The sequence below is a fragment of the Lacerta agilis genome, chromosome 10, assembly GCF_009819535.1.
Source record: "Lacerta agilis isolate rLacAgi1 chromosome 10, rLacAgi1.pri, whole genome shotgun sequence".
In the NCBI taxonomy this organism is placed as follows: domain Eukaryota; kingdom Metazoa; phylum Chordata; class Lepidosauria; order Squamata; family Lacertidae; genus Lacerta; species Lacerta agilis.
In genome coordinates, this window is record NC_046321.1 from 44,829,331 (window position 1) to 44,843,025 (window position 13,695).

Below are 13,695 nucleotides of genomic sequence, written 5' to 3' on the forward strand. Positions count from 1 at the left end.
GATTTGATATTCCGCTTTATCACTGCCCTAAGGAGTCTCAAAGCAGCTAACATTCTCCTTTCCCTTCCTCCCCCACAACAAACACTCTGTGAGGTGAGTGGGGCTGAGAGACTTCAGAGAAGTGTGACTAGCCCAAGGTCACCTGGCAGCTGCATGTGGAGGAGCGGAGACACGAACCCGGTTCCCCAGATTACGAGACTACCGCTCTTAACCACTACACCACGCTGGCTCTTGAGGATTTCCATCACGGCAGTAATGAGTCTGCACTGGTATAAAGGCAGAGATTCTGTGCAACAGATAAACGACCCCAGAAGGGAAATCAGAGTGTCATCTTCACTTACCTTTGCGTCTCCAAATCCTCATGGTCCCAAAAACCAAGGGGAGTCCACCCTGCTTTCCTCTACCTTGTTTATTCTCTTCTTCCATTCAATCCTTCCTTCAAGTATCAGCCACCATCTTCCTCTATCTCTACGGCCATGTAGCCTACACACTCTCTTTTACACTGCATCCAGTTCTCTCCCACTGTTGGTCTGAGGAGCACGCAATGTGAGTCACACACCATCCATATCTATCCCGATGTTTCTTAGGAAATTCTGGGTTTTGATGCATCCCCCCCCCCAAAACCAGCTTTGAATCGAATTGAGAAAAAGAATGGATCTAGCTATGTTTTAAACTGGTAATGTGTACGCAGCGTACTCAGAAATGCATTCTCTCTTTCTCTATCCCCCACCACACCTCGCCATTCAAAGCTTGACAAGAACTCTGCTATCGCTTTTACGGAAACAGCTCTGTTCTAAAAACTATAAAGGCTGGTGGAAAGAGATGCACAGAGTTGGGATCCAAGTGGAAGACAGGAGGAGGAGGAGCATTATGATTGCCAGCCATAGGAGCCAACTCCTAGGGGCTGAGGTCCCTTCGGGGGCCCCCAGTAAAATATTTGTACCCCCCACCCTCCCACCCCAGTTGATGGGCATTGCCATTCAAATGCTGTGTATGCACTTTATATAGGGTGGGGCTTACCTAGGTCCCTTCAGTATTTTATTCAAGTTAGCACCCCCGCTGCCAGCCTTCACTCACTTCCAGGGCTTCCTATGTTTTTAATAGGTGCATGAAGTTAGAAGATACAGAAACCTTTCTACCCAAAGGCAGTAGCCCTGCTTAGTGAGGAAAGAGTGAGGGGAGGGGGGAAACCCCCCACATCCATTCTCAGCAGTGAGTGGTAGCAACATCAAGTAACAACTTGCGCATCAACTTGCGCGTGTCAAAACACTCTAGCCATCTTGCCTCGTAGCGGGGATTTTCAATGAAAGGGGCATTTCAACATTTAGAGCGATACGCAAAGAGCCAAGTTTTAAGATGGGGAGCTGCCTTTGTCCGAGCTCAGTCACAGCAGGGGTGCCAACTTGGAATATAGACGGAGGTGGGGGGCAGATAAGCCCCGCCGTGCATAATCGACAAGACGTCGCGCACGCACACTAGCTGAATGGCCATCTACAGGGGAGGGGGGCTGCTGCCCCCTCAAATGTTTTATGGAGGGGGGGGAGACCTCAGCCCCTACTAGGGTTGGCTCCTATAATCCTATACACACAAAGAAAAAAGGTTAAAAAACAAACACACCCAGCGTCAAACGGAACGAGTTCGTGGCGTGTGTCCACAAAGTGCGGTCCAGAGGGGAGTCCCGGAGGCGGGCGCCAAAGCGACAGGCTGCCTTCGACGGGAGAGCAAGGGGGCGGGGTTAAGGCTAATTCCGGAGGAGCGCGGAGGAAAAGCTGAAGAGCGGGAAGGGGGGAAGCAGAAGCGCGCGCGAGGCGTCCCGAGCGGAACACAGGGGAAAGGAACGCGAGGAGGAGGTGAAAGAGGCTGGCAACTTGGCGCGCTTGACCGACGGCAACCGTGCTGGAGAAAGAGGCGCGTGGCCCCTCTCGCAGCTCCTCTCTGGCTGCCTCCAGAAGGAACCCCGTCGGGAAAAAGTGAGCGGGAAAGGAGCGCGTCGGACCGAGGAGGAAAGGCGGGAAAGCTGAGAGAGCGCCGGAGCGCGAGCGGGAAGCGTCGCCATGCACTTCGGAGACGGTGCCGGCGGATCCCCCGCTTGGGGAGCGCCGTCGTCCGCCTGGAACGCGAGCGAGGCGGAGGAATCGGGCGCCAGCGCAGAGCCTCCCCGGTCCGGCGGCGGCGCCAACGGGAGTAACAGCAACCGCTACGGGCGGGACGAGGAGCTGGCCAAGCTGGAGATCGCCGTGCTGGCCTCGACGTTCGCCTTGGCGGTGCTGGGCAACTCCTTTGTGCTGCTGGCGCTGCACCGGACCCCTCGCCAGAAGGCGTCACGCATGCACCTCTTCATCCGGCACCTGAGCCTGGCCGACCTGGCGGTGGCTTTCTTCCAGATCCTGCCGCAGCTGTGCTGGGACGTGACGCACCGCTTCCACGGGCCCGACGGGCTGTGCCGCGTGGTGAAGCACCTGCAGGTGTTCGGCATGTTCGCGTCGGCCTACATGCTGGTGGTGATGACGGCCGACCGCTACATCGCCGTGTGCCACCCGCTCAAGACGCTGCAGCAGCCCAGCAAGCGCTCCCGCTGCATGATCGCGGCCGCCTGGGCGCTCAGCTTCGTGCTCAGCCTGCCGCAGTACTTCATCTTCTCGCTGCGCGAGGTGGAGAGCGGCTCCCAAGTCTACGACTGCTGGGCGCAGTTCGTCATGCCCTGGGGACCGCGCGCCTACATCACCTGGATCACGGGCAGCATCTTCGTGGCGCCCGTCGTCATCCTGGTCACCTGCTACGGCTTCATCTGCTACCACATCTGGAGCAACGTCCGCGACAAGACCCGACGGCGACAGAGGCGGGAGACGGCTCCTCCGCGAGGGGGCGCCCTGCGCAAGGGGCTGCTCCTCACGCCCTGTGTCAGCAGCATCAAGAACGTCTCCCGCGCCAAGATCCGCACGGTCAAAATGACCTTCGTGATCGTCTCGGCTTACATCGTCTGCTGGGCGCCATTCTTCACCGTCCAGATGCGCTCCGTCTGGGAAGACCACTCCAACTGGCATGGTAGGTACTACCTGCTGCGCCGCTGAGTCTCTCTCTCTTTCTCTCTCCATCCTTGCCCCGGGAGTCTTCCTCCTCTAGTAGGAATTCCAGATTGACTCCGGATTTCCACTCTACTAGCGCTGCTGCTGGCTTCTTGGCACACAACCTGTTGCTTTCTCTAAGCGATCAGAGTTGAATTTTCCTTTGGCAGCAAGCTCTGACCCCGTTTATCCACTTTGCACCCCAAGCCTAAGGCCACATATTTCAATTACAGTATTTGGAAGTAGTGTGTGGCCCAATCATGCATATGTTTCACTGGAGCTCACTCCAGAGCAAGTGGGCAATGTATTTCAGGCATACTTTCTTGGAAAACATGCAATCTAAAGATGCCGGATTAAGACCGTCTGCTCTCTGAATGGAGTTTACTTCTAAGACAGTATGCTTAGAATTGCAACTTAATGTTTAGAACACAGTAATGTTAATCTCCCACGTTAGTTTCAGGCTTACTAAGGAGGAAATGGATTTAGGCTAGACATATCAAATATTTAAAATTGAAAAGTCACAATTGGACTGCGGTGGACAAGGGCACTGATGTTCTGTCAGAAATATTCTTGCATGAACTGAGCTCCTCTGCCTTCTCCTTGCATTTGGGGTATAGATGCTGGTTCGAGTAAAATGCCCATCGGCAACCCTGCACATGTTTGCTTCAGCTCAAGACACAACTGCTGCACAACAATTGGGAGTGTTTGGTATTCTAGCAACTGAAAGGAGAATAATGTGCTGTTGGAAGGAATATAAGCTTTTGGTATTTCAAAGTCAGGATTGCAATCTATATTTCAGTATCAACAGGTTGAATTTAACTCGCTCACACACAATCTCACCCTTTTACGGACAGCACAAGTTATATATTTCTACTCAGAAGTAAGTTAATTTGAGCAAACTCTCATGTAAATGGATGTACGATTCAGCCTCTATCTGTATGGATTTGGTAGCCCCTGGTGGTAGTATATACAAATAGGGGGCATATATACTGAAAGAGCAGCAAAAATACACACTCTCATACAGTAATTGTAAATAAAATTCATAGGTACCTATAATGGGTGTCGTCTTAGTAAGCACCCTGAGTCATTAGGCATGAAACCAAATACATTTATTCTAAAGGCGTCTCTGAAGATCCACCAAAGTAAATTATTGTTATTTTTAAAAATCATTTTTAAAGGCAATTTTCTTTACTCACTTCTTGGTTGAACAGTACCAAGCAGAGCTCTTTTTAAAAAAACGAAATGAAAAACACCCATAATCTGAAGTCCTTTGATTCAGGCTGTTGGAAACTGTTCAATATGGCTTCTGCCATATGTAATATGGGATCCTGAACAGCCTCAACCCCATAATTTTATTTTTATGCAGCATCAGGACAATGGGTGAGGGTGATGAGAGGCTGCTGGAGGAAGGGCTTGTCAGAAAACCACTGAGGAAGATTTTCTGAGAGGTTTCCATTGCCTGTGCTAATAAGGTTGATTTGAAGTCCCAGGAAGGTCAAGTATCCTACTTGACACCATTTCAACTGAAACAGAGGCAAATGAAATTTTAGTGGCTTCTGGGAGGGAAGAAGCAGCCTAATTATGACGAACAAACTTGTTTCCAGATTAAATGAAGGAAATGCACACATGCATATCAAATAAGATCACTTGCTTAGTGCTGCTGGCTCCTAAAATTGCCCTTTTAAAACGGCAGTTTAAAACGAGCACACTTTATATAGCAAAGTACACCACAAGGTTGATTTGAATTTTAAAACTGTGTTGAGAATTTATACCTCATTTAGCTGCAATGACACTTAAGCAAACATTTGCACAATTTCAATGTACCAAGACAATACGATAAATGAGAAAAACCCATCATAAAACCAGATCTTATGAAAACCAATAAATTATAAAAGAAAAGTCTTGTCATAAAATTAAAATTACATCATGGATATGCCCACCCATATTAACATTAAGGAGATTAAGCACTAAAATAAGTTACGGTTTTTTAATGTAATGCATATAGATGGAAGATCAAAGGGGTTGTATTATTTGCATATATCAAGGCTAGCCAACAGAATGACCTGAAGTTGTGGGACTACAGCTCCTATTAGTTCCAGCCAGCATGTCCAAAGGTCAGGGATGATGTGAGATATAGTCAAGAGAACCTCTGCAGGGCATCTCATCAGGTACTCCAGGTGTAAATATTATACTGCTGAATTTCTCCTTAGTTTGGGAGTTTCTGAATTACTGGATTTTTTTTTTTAATAGGAGCCACACTAATTAAACGCTGGAGTTCATGGATCCACAAGATATATATTCTGAACTTCTGCTGGTGCATAAAGGCGAACTACGTTAATAAATATTCATAGGAAGAAAATGCACAGTGAGGAAAGGACGATGGCACATGCACAAAATCTGTTATCAATATCATGAAATTATCTTTTATCTGAAGGCAATTCGGGGTGGGAAGATGCAAAAGATGATGGAGTCCTGTGCCTTTAATAGTTGGGTAGAAGAGGAATTTCAGTAGGTAATAGCTTGCAGGTAAACCACACCTGCTGAAATCCCCCCCCCTTCTGCACAGCTATTAAAGGCAGGGGTGGAGGAAGGTGGGTGCAGGCCACCCTGGTGTCACAACTGAGGGGGGGTGACAAAATGCCGGGCAGCACTCACTGTGGAGCCTGCAGCATGCCCAAGTCACATGTCTCTCTTAGGAGAAAGGCGGTGGGTTAGGTGCGTGCAGGCTCCACACTGCCCAAAAGGTCTGCCCGCTGCCTCCCCCCCCCCCAGCTGTAGGGTGGCTGAGTGGGAGGAGGCAGGCAGACTCCGGAGGCCCTGCGGTGCGCTGCCCACTGATTAAAGGTGCAGGAGTCTGTTCTCCTTTGCACCTGGCCTCCATAGGGCAATTGGAGTGGGCTCCATGAAACTGTAGGGACGCGGGTGGTGCTGTGGTCTAAACCACTGAGCCTAGGGCTTGCCGATCGGAAGGTCGGCGGTTCGAGTCCCCGCAATGGGGTGAGCTCCCGTTGTTCGGTCCCAGCTCCTGCCCACCTAGCAGTTCGAAAGCACGCCAAAAGTGCAAGTAGATAAATAGGTACTGCTCCGGTGGGAAGGTAAACAGCGTTTCCGTGCGCTGCTCTGGTTTGCCAGAAGCGGCTTAGTCATGCTGGCCACATGACTCGGAAGCTGTCTGCGGACAAACGCTGGCTCCCTCGGTCTATACTATAGAGTGAGATGAGTGCCGCAACCCCAGAGTCGTCCACAACTGGACCTAACAGGGGTATCTTTACCTTTACCATGAAACTGTAGTAAAAGAATAGCAGAGTGAGACTAGGAGGATATCCCTGTTATTTTCAGGGACCTACCAGTTAACTGACTCTGCACCAAGTCCTTGCCAAGTTTATAACTGTAGCACAGTGGCAGACACACGCTTTTGGGGACAGGTGCATGATTAGTTATTTGTAGAAAAAGACAAAATACGACCCTTGAACAAAATTTCTCTTAATGTCCACAGTCTAAGCCTAGAGATGGCATTACAAGGAATTAATGAGCTGTCTGTTCAGTCCACTGAACAGTTGTGCAGAATGTTTGAGGCTGTTTGTACCAGAGTATAACTAAAGCAGAATTGAGTTTACAAGTAGATGTCTGGATTAAGTAGAGACAGAGAATATACTGTACAAACACCAGAGCCTCTGTTCCAGCAAGTAAGTTTTCAGGCTGGTGTACAATAATGATTGCATTAGTAAAAACATTGCCAACCTGTGGGACCGAACTGGTGTTGAGGGTCAGCTGGGAACACTTTACTGGTAAAGCAGGCTGGGTTGCCTCTGCAAAATCACAAGCAGCCAGCAGCGTTAGATGTAGTTAACCAGCATCTCACATTTGCATGAGGGGGGGGGGGGCATAATACTAATACTTTCCTGGCAGGAGAGATCCCATGATCACACACCTTCCATTTTGAAGGGGTTCTATTCTAGATAATTTTACATTCCTTTATTTTAAGTATGTCTAATACTTTTTATTGCTAAGCGCTGCCTCGTCTGCTTTAGCAAGTTAATCCTGGGACTCGGCTACATTAGTCAAAAAACAGTGTTTTGAATGCATTATAAAAATGCAACACCAGATGGTGCTGGGGAACAAAACAAAATTTCTTTAGGATTTTCCATAGCATTTTTTTCTTAAATTATAACGATTTAATTTTTGACTTATTTATGTCGTCTGTTCTCTCTCCCCCCCCCCCCCGTGTGTAGACCCACCCCTGGATTTTAATTGTATTGATGGCAAACTGCCTTGTATATTTTTAATTGAAGGGCACTGTGTGTGTGTGTGTGTGTGTGTGTTTATATGATCTATAATCAGGGGGGGAGAATCCTTTTAACAATAGGAGCTTGTGAAAGGTAACGACAAGAGCATTCTTGTTGTTTAATATTACCGTATTTTTATGTCTATAAGATGTCCCCATGTATAAGACATTTTTGCGGCAGCAACCAATCGCCAGTCCACCCTCGGCACTATCTGTGTATAAGACGCCCCCTAATTTTTGATATTATTTTTTAGGGAAAAAACCTGGTCTTATACACGGAAAAATACGGTATTTATAAAACTCCTTAAATTACACAAACTTTGCAGTGCCTCGAAAGAGCCTCAGATAGGCATCATGCATGTCAAAAATTAATTATATTTGTAAGAATAATTATTACAATAAATCAGAGCAGCCTAATCCTATAGTATTTATGCAGGGTATATCTTGTGAAACAGAATAAATGCATAAACAAGGAGCTACGGTTGAGGAACATATGTATATTCATCTGCTACGGTGAGCATTTTCATAGTCAGTCTTATTTATTGATTTTCTCTGTTAATGAAATGGTTAACCACTGAATCAACTAGTCTTGGTATGGTGTATGAAATATGAAATGCATTGGCCTTGTGCCATTACATATAAAAATATTAAGCTTTTAAAAAAATAATAATCACAGAAGCAAATGGTTAATGGCACAGATATTTGCTAAGTAATTCTCTGCTTTGTATTGACAGAGTCAGAGGACATTTTAATTACCGTCACTGCCCTATTGGCCTGCTTGAACAGTTGCTGCAACCCATGGATCTACATGTTTTTTAGTGGGCACCTCTTGCACGACTTCATACGGAGCCTCCTGTGCTGTCAGAAAACTGGGCAGAAGCTGAATAAAGAAGATTCTGAGAGCATCAGCAGAAGACATACTTCTTTCACCATCAACAGAAGCCCGACAAACAGTTTGGATATGTGCAGAAAACCTCCAGATTTATCACAGTCCATTAGGTCCATCCCCATTACATCCTGAAGCGTATATTTAAAAACTGGTGTCCCACTGAGTTCCATAACAGCACTTTAAGCACTTTAGCCATTTGTTACCATGTGACCCATGAACCAACAAGATGAGAGTAACTTTTTTAAAAAAAACAATAACAACAACCCCAACTATGATGGTTTTGCATCAATGTAAATAAAGTTTGTAAATCAATCTATTAAAAAGTATAGGAATATATATGTTCAATGAAAAAGAGGGAAAACAGTAACGCATGTAAATATTTTTCTACAAAGCTATTAACTTCACGTTTGTTTGTTTGTTCTCAGACTCAGTTACGTATAAATTAAACACTTTAAATGCAGCTGGTGCTTCAAAACAGTCAAAATAATTGCCCAGATCCTCGGCTGGAATGCAGTCCTGGGCACAGTTTACATGTAGCTCTCAGTGGAAACAAGTGAGCCTGACATATGTAACCTGAACACAGGACTGCAATGTTGGTGCATTAGGTATAGCTTCATGGTTGGCGCCGTTGAATGGTAGCATTTGCAAAACAATGCAAGTGAAGTCTTGAACTGGAAATTTGTAGACGAAATTAATAGTTCTTGGTTGAGGAACATCCTGATACTATACCAATGTAGCCCCACAAAATTAAGGACACTTGACTAAGTGTAGGCTAAATCTATGGCTGTCTTTTTACCCAAATACTGTTGGAAGCAATGAGATCTAAGTGAATTGGAATTTTCTAGATGATACAATAGGATGCACATATACGCTTTCTCATTTAGTGAAGTGTCAGAGGAAACACTTTGTAGTGGTGGGGGGGGGGGAAGAGTGGTAATATAGGGTGTGTACAGGGAAACGGTTGCATGTATTGCATCCACTGCGAGTATCAGAATTCCTTCTCTTTCAAGAAGCCTATAGGGTGTGTGTGTGTAGGATTCAATTCCTGCTTATAATGGGCTTTGGAAATGTTCTTTAAAAACTCAAAATGGCAACAGGGTCCACAAAAGAATGGTAATATCTTCCTCAAAAAGTTTCAAGTAAATGTTGCTAATGCTGATTTGCTTCTTGCACCCCTGAACAGACTATACACAGATAGTCTATTCAGAGGGCCTGAGAAAAGACAAGGTTGTGTGATTGGTTTGAAGGCACTCATAAGATGGTGGTGCCCTCTGATCTCTTTCTAGATTTTAGTGTGGAGCACAGTTTTATTTAGGAAAGCAGCTGAGGCCTGGATGATTGAATTAATATCAGGTGGGGCTGTTCAACTAAGTTTGACTCTGGGTAGACCTGTTGAAATCAATAGACAACTTAGTCACAATCATTAATTTCAGTGGCTCTGTTCTGGTTTAGTTGAATGCCATCCTTGGATTTCATAATGATCCTGTAGAAAATGATCATAGTCCGCCCAGTGTACCATATGTCACAAACCATCTTTATATCAAGTGTTTTTTGTTAATTTGTTGTTTATTGGTTCTCACCACAGTTCTGCTTGTAAGAGCAGGAAAGTAATATGCCCTGCCTTTGTGACAAAATCACTCTGCTGGCTTATATTCAGTTAGTGGATCACAAAACAAACCCCAGGCTTTTCTCAGCAATACCACTGCCTATGTAATTATCTCACTGTGCGGTTCTTTTCATTTAATTTTATTACCTATGGTAGCACCATATGTTGTCTTCTCCCAAATTGCTTCTTGTTGGTTTCAAAACATAATATCTCAGCAATGACTTTGTACAAATTTCCAAGTATGCACCATTCTAAGAACTGCAATGCTTGCTCTGCGACACAAGGTTGAAAATAATTTACAGAAAGAAAAAAATAAAATGAAGTTTTCAAGGAGCTATGCAGGATTAAAAGTCTAACTCTGACTTTTGTGGTATTTTCTCACATTACTAAGCTGCTGTGGAATGTAGTCTAGCTGCGTCATTTTTCTAGTGATATACGTGAACACTCAAATGAAAAGGATGTTTTCATTTTATTTCCGTTTCCCTGTCCTGACTTGGAGCATATCAGATTATCACCCTAGCAGAGACTCTCCTACTATGAGTTAAAGACATATATGCAACAATCAGCAATGCTTTTTCTCTCTTCTAGCTTGATTGAGCTGTTAAAGTTTGTTTGGCCTTAATGTACAGCTTGTGACATCCATGATTGTGTCTTGCTATTTCTGTTGTCCTTTTGCATTGCTTGTAATTTATTTGAAATAACTAACCAGAGAGGTGTCTGTTTTTAAAGGTACCTCTGGAGATATATATTAAATTGCCTATGTCCCAGATTTGGGTGTAGGCCTATTCCAGGATCTTCATCTAATTTGGTTTTTAGAGTATCCCTTCTATATTCAGAGGTTCCATCTATATCTAATCTATCTATCTATCATCTATCTATCTAATCTATCTATATCATCTATCTATTCATATACTCCTTCAAGGAATTACTACTATGACCTCGGCATTTGGATTTATAGGGTTTTTTTCTGGGTGAATGTCATATTGCCATGTAAAACATGGGCGTTAAAATGTAGGAACAAAGGGGAGTTTCCATTTTCAGAAGAGTCAGTAATACAATTTGATACCATTGTGGGCTGCAGGGATGTGATGCAACAGCAAAGAAAGGCTGTTTAAGGTAGCCGTGAGTGGTATGCAGCAAAGTAGCTCCAATAGCACAGGGACCACAGTGGGACTTCCATTCCCTCTCCTCTCCACACGTATCCCTGTGCACCCCCTAAATCTGTTCTGGGAATCCTTTCAGGATTCAAATCCTTCCAAGACAATTTACAAGTAACATTGAAATACATTAAGAAAATTACAGTACTGTAAACAATATAAAAACAGAACAAATCAGTTGGTGCTAGATGGCCCTGTCGGGGGGGGGGGGATGTGTGTGTGTGTGTGAAAGCCCCAGCTGGAACAAGGCGCTGAGGTATTTTCTTTTCACAGGGTGGTTGTGGGAGAGGCTTCTGTTCTTTCTATCCTGCCCTTTCTTTAATTGTATTTCAATCAGCTCTGCTACCTCAGCGAAGGAGCCATCTTAGGCACCTGCTTCTCCCATCCCCTGAATCCATCATTCCAAAAGGTAGGGGGGAACGCATTGCATTCTGGGACAAAGAGGGTGTCTGCCACAGACAATGGCACCCCCCATCCAAAATGTCCTGAAATGATACGGCATTCTGTGGGTGAAAAATGGCAACTCCTAGCTGTTGATCTCTTAAGAGAAGTTCTGCCTTGTTCTATTGGCAGAAGGAAGGAAGGAAGGAGGAAAAGGAAGGAAGATCCATTGCGCGATGAATTGTTTGCCCCCTGAAATTTTAGAATAATTTTGACCCTAGTTTCAGGGAGACCTGAATTTCACAACACACCTCACTATATTTGAACTGAAACTACTCATTATTTTTAGAATAAAGGGTGTTCAGATTTATGGCAGCTATCGTCCTTTTCCCAACAGACGCAAACCTGCCAAACAACTGAGGAGATTGTCGATGTGAACGCATCTGAGGGTTCAAGAGGCACTTAGACAATCATCTTTGTTGTGGACTGGCTTCACATGCACAGTTATGCACACGTTTTTTTAAAGAAAAACAAGACTATTTGTCTCTCAGAAGATTTTCTGGCTGGAGAGTGTGGTTTTTATTTTCAAATGGGGGTTGTTCTTTGAATAAATGAATATATCTCCCCTGAAAAGTATTGTGCTGGAGAGATTGTGCTTGAGGTGATATGAGGTGAAAAGTCTGTGGTGGAAGTTATTTGTTGGCTGTTTTTGCAAATACAGCTCGTCACTGTATGGCCACTGATTTCTGAACTTGATTTGCTGGTTTTACATTTTTTTTATTTTATGCAGTTGGAAATGTGTATGCTGTGGCTTATATTATTTACTAAACAGATGAAATTTTGATTTACTGTATCATCTTGGATTCAGAAGATATAGCACTTCATTTAAGTCAGCCTAATTCTAAAGGAAGGCTTAAGTCACATTTATGAAACGCATCTCTTAGTACCACTTTACTGAAAATAATCAAAACAATTCTGCAGCATTTTTACATATAACTTTATAGTGCTGCAATATATTTTTATGTGTATTCCTAATATTTCATCCCTGTCAGCATTTATGTCAATTCAATCCATTACTTGTCTTCTACTGAAAATCTGTGTGTGGGGAGGGCTGAGGCTGGAGGCAGAGAGTTTTGCCTTTCTGTGCAGAAACCAATGCTATGACTTTGGTGTCATCGTTTGGAACCTGACGAGGAGGCAAGATCTGCTACAGATCTTCCATCTTACACACAGGCTGTATATATGTGTAAATAAAACAGCACATGACCTTTATCCCAAGGAAACAACACTAGTTGGTGTGTGCTCATCAGTATTGTACAATATTTATCTTTTAAACACATGCAGTTCCCTCAGTCTTTCATCGTATCGGCTGCCTTTAGAGCAAGGTTTCTTAAATTGGGAGAAAATATACAGTAGGATCCCAGGAAGGCAGCAAACTGTTTTTCAGTGGAGGTTCAACACTAACCAAAGTGAGGGCTTCCCCTAGGCCTAGGATCACCAAAAAGAGTCAGGGGACTTGTGTAACCCTGCTTGCTGCTGGTCTAATCACTTCATGAGGTAATAGGTCACCTTTTTCTAACCTGGTGCCCCTTCAGTATATTTGGACCATCATCAGCCCTACAGATGTGCCACAGTTGTGGTCCAAAACATCTGGAGGACACCAGGCTGAGGAAGGCTGCAAACAGCTCGTGCTGGATTATTAGGCTAACTAAATGGCTTTGAATGCTCTTCCACTTAAAGTCCTCTCACAAAATGAAGAAGTAAAATGTGAAGACAGGGAAGGGGAGACCTAACTTTTCTTTACAACCCACAGCTGGTGCTTCTTTTCAGAAGCAGCAATTCTTATCTATAAAATCATCCTGAGAATGACAAGTGACTTCAAAAAATGCCTCAGTGGAGACCTTGCAAATAAAACAAAGCCAGAACAACTTACATAATTTCCGGCAGAGTATTTCTGGTATTTATCTACTGCTCTCTGTTCTTTATCTGTTTTTTTATGTTCTTGTTCCTAATTTTTTTAAACATCATTTCAATGCTAGCATCCTCAAGTGGAGAGGAAAACTTCATATTTGCTGAAATAAATAAATAGTGCTGACAGACTGCTTGTGTGCATATCATTTGCTGTTTCCTCGGGCAGGTACCGCCAATCTTTGCCGCAGAGTGGTGCCTTGTTCAAATGCAATGTGCTAATAGCTCTGCATCCAGCATTTTATTTTTCTCCGGTGTTTAAACTTTCTCTTTCTGTGTTTCGATCCTGGCAACCAGCAACTAGTTCAGTAGCTACCAAAACGAATGATTGCTGCAGGCTGCAT

General features: G+C 44.4%; 1 protein-coding gene across 1 annotated transcript; it reads left to right on the plus strand.

The window, feature by feature from the left end:
• Nucleotides 1-2,037: 2,037 nt before the first annotated feature.
• On the plus strand, nucleotides 2,038-8,409 carry AVPR1A (arginine vasopressin receptor 1A). The gene is made up of 2 exons (XM_033163331.1): nucleotides 2,038-3,045; nucleotides 8,085-8,409. The coding sequence occupies exons 1-2, from the start codon at nucleotides 2,055-2,057 to the stop codon at nucleotides 8,369-8,371; spliced, it is 1,278 nt and encodes a 425-aa protein (XP_033019222.1). The 5' UTR covers nucleotides 2,038-2,054; the 3' UTR covers nucleotides 8,372-8,409.
• The last annotated feature ends 5,286 nt before the right edge of the window (nucleotides 8,410-13,695 follow it).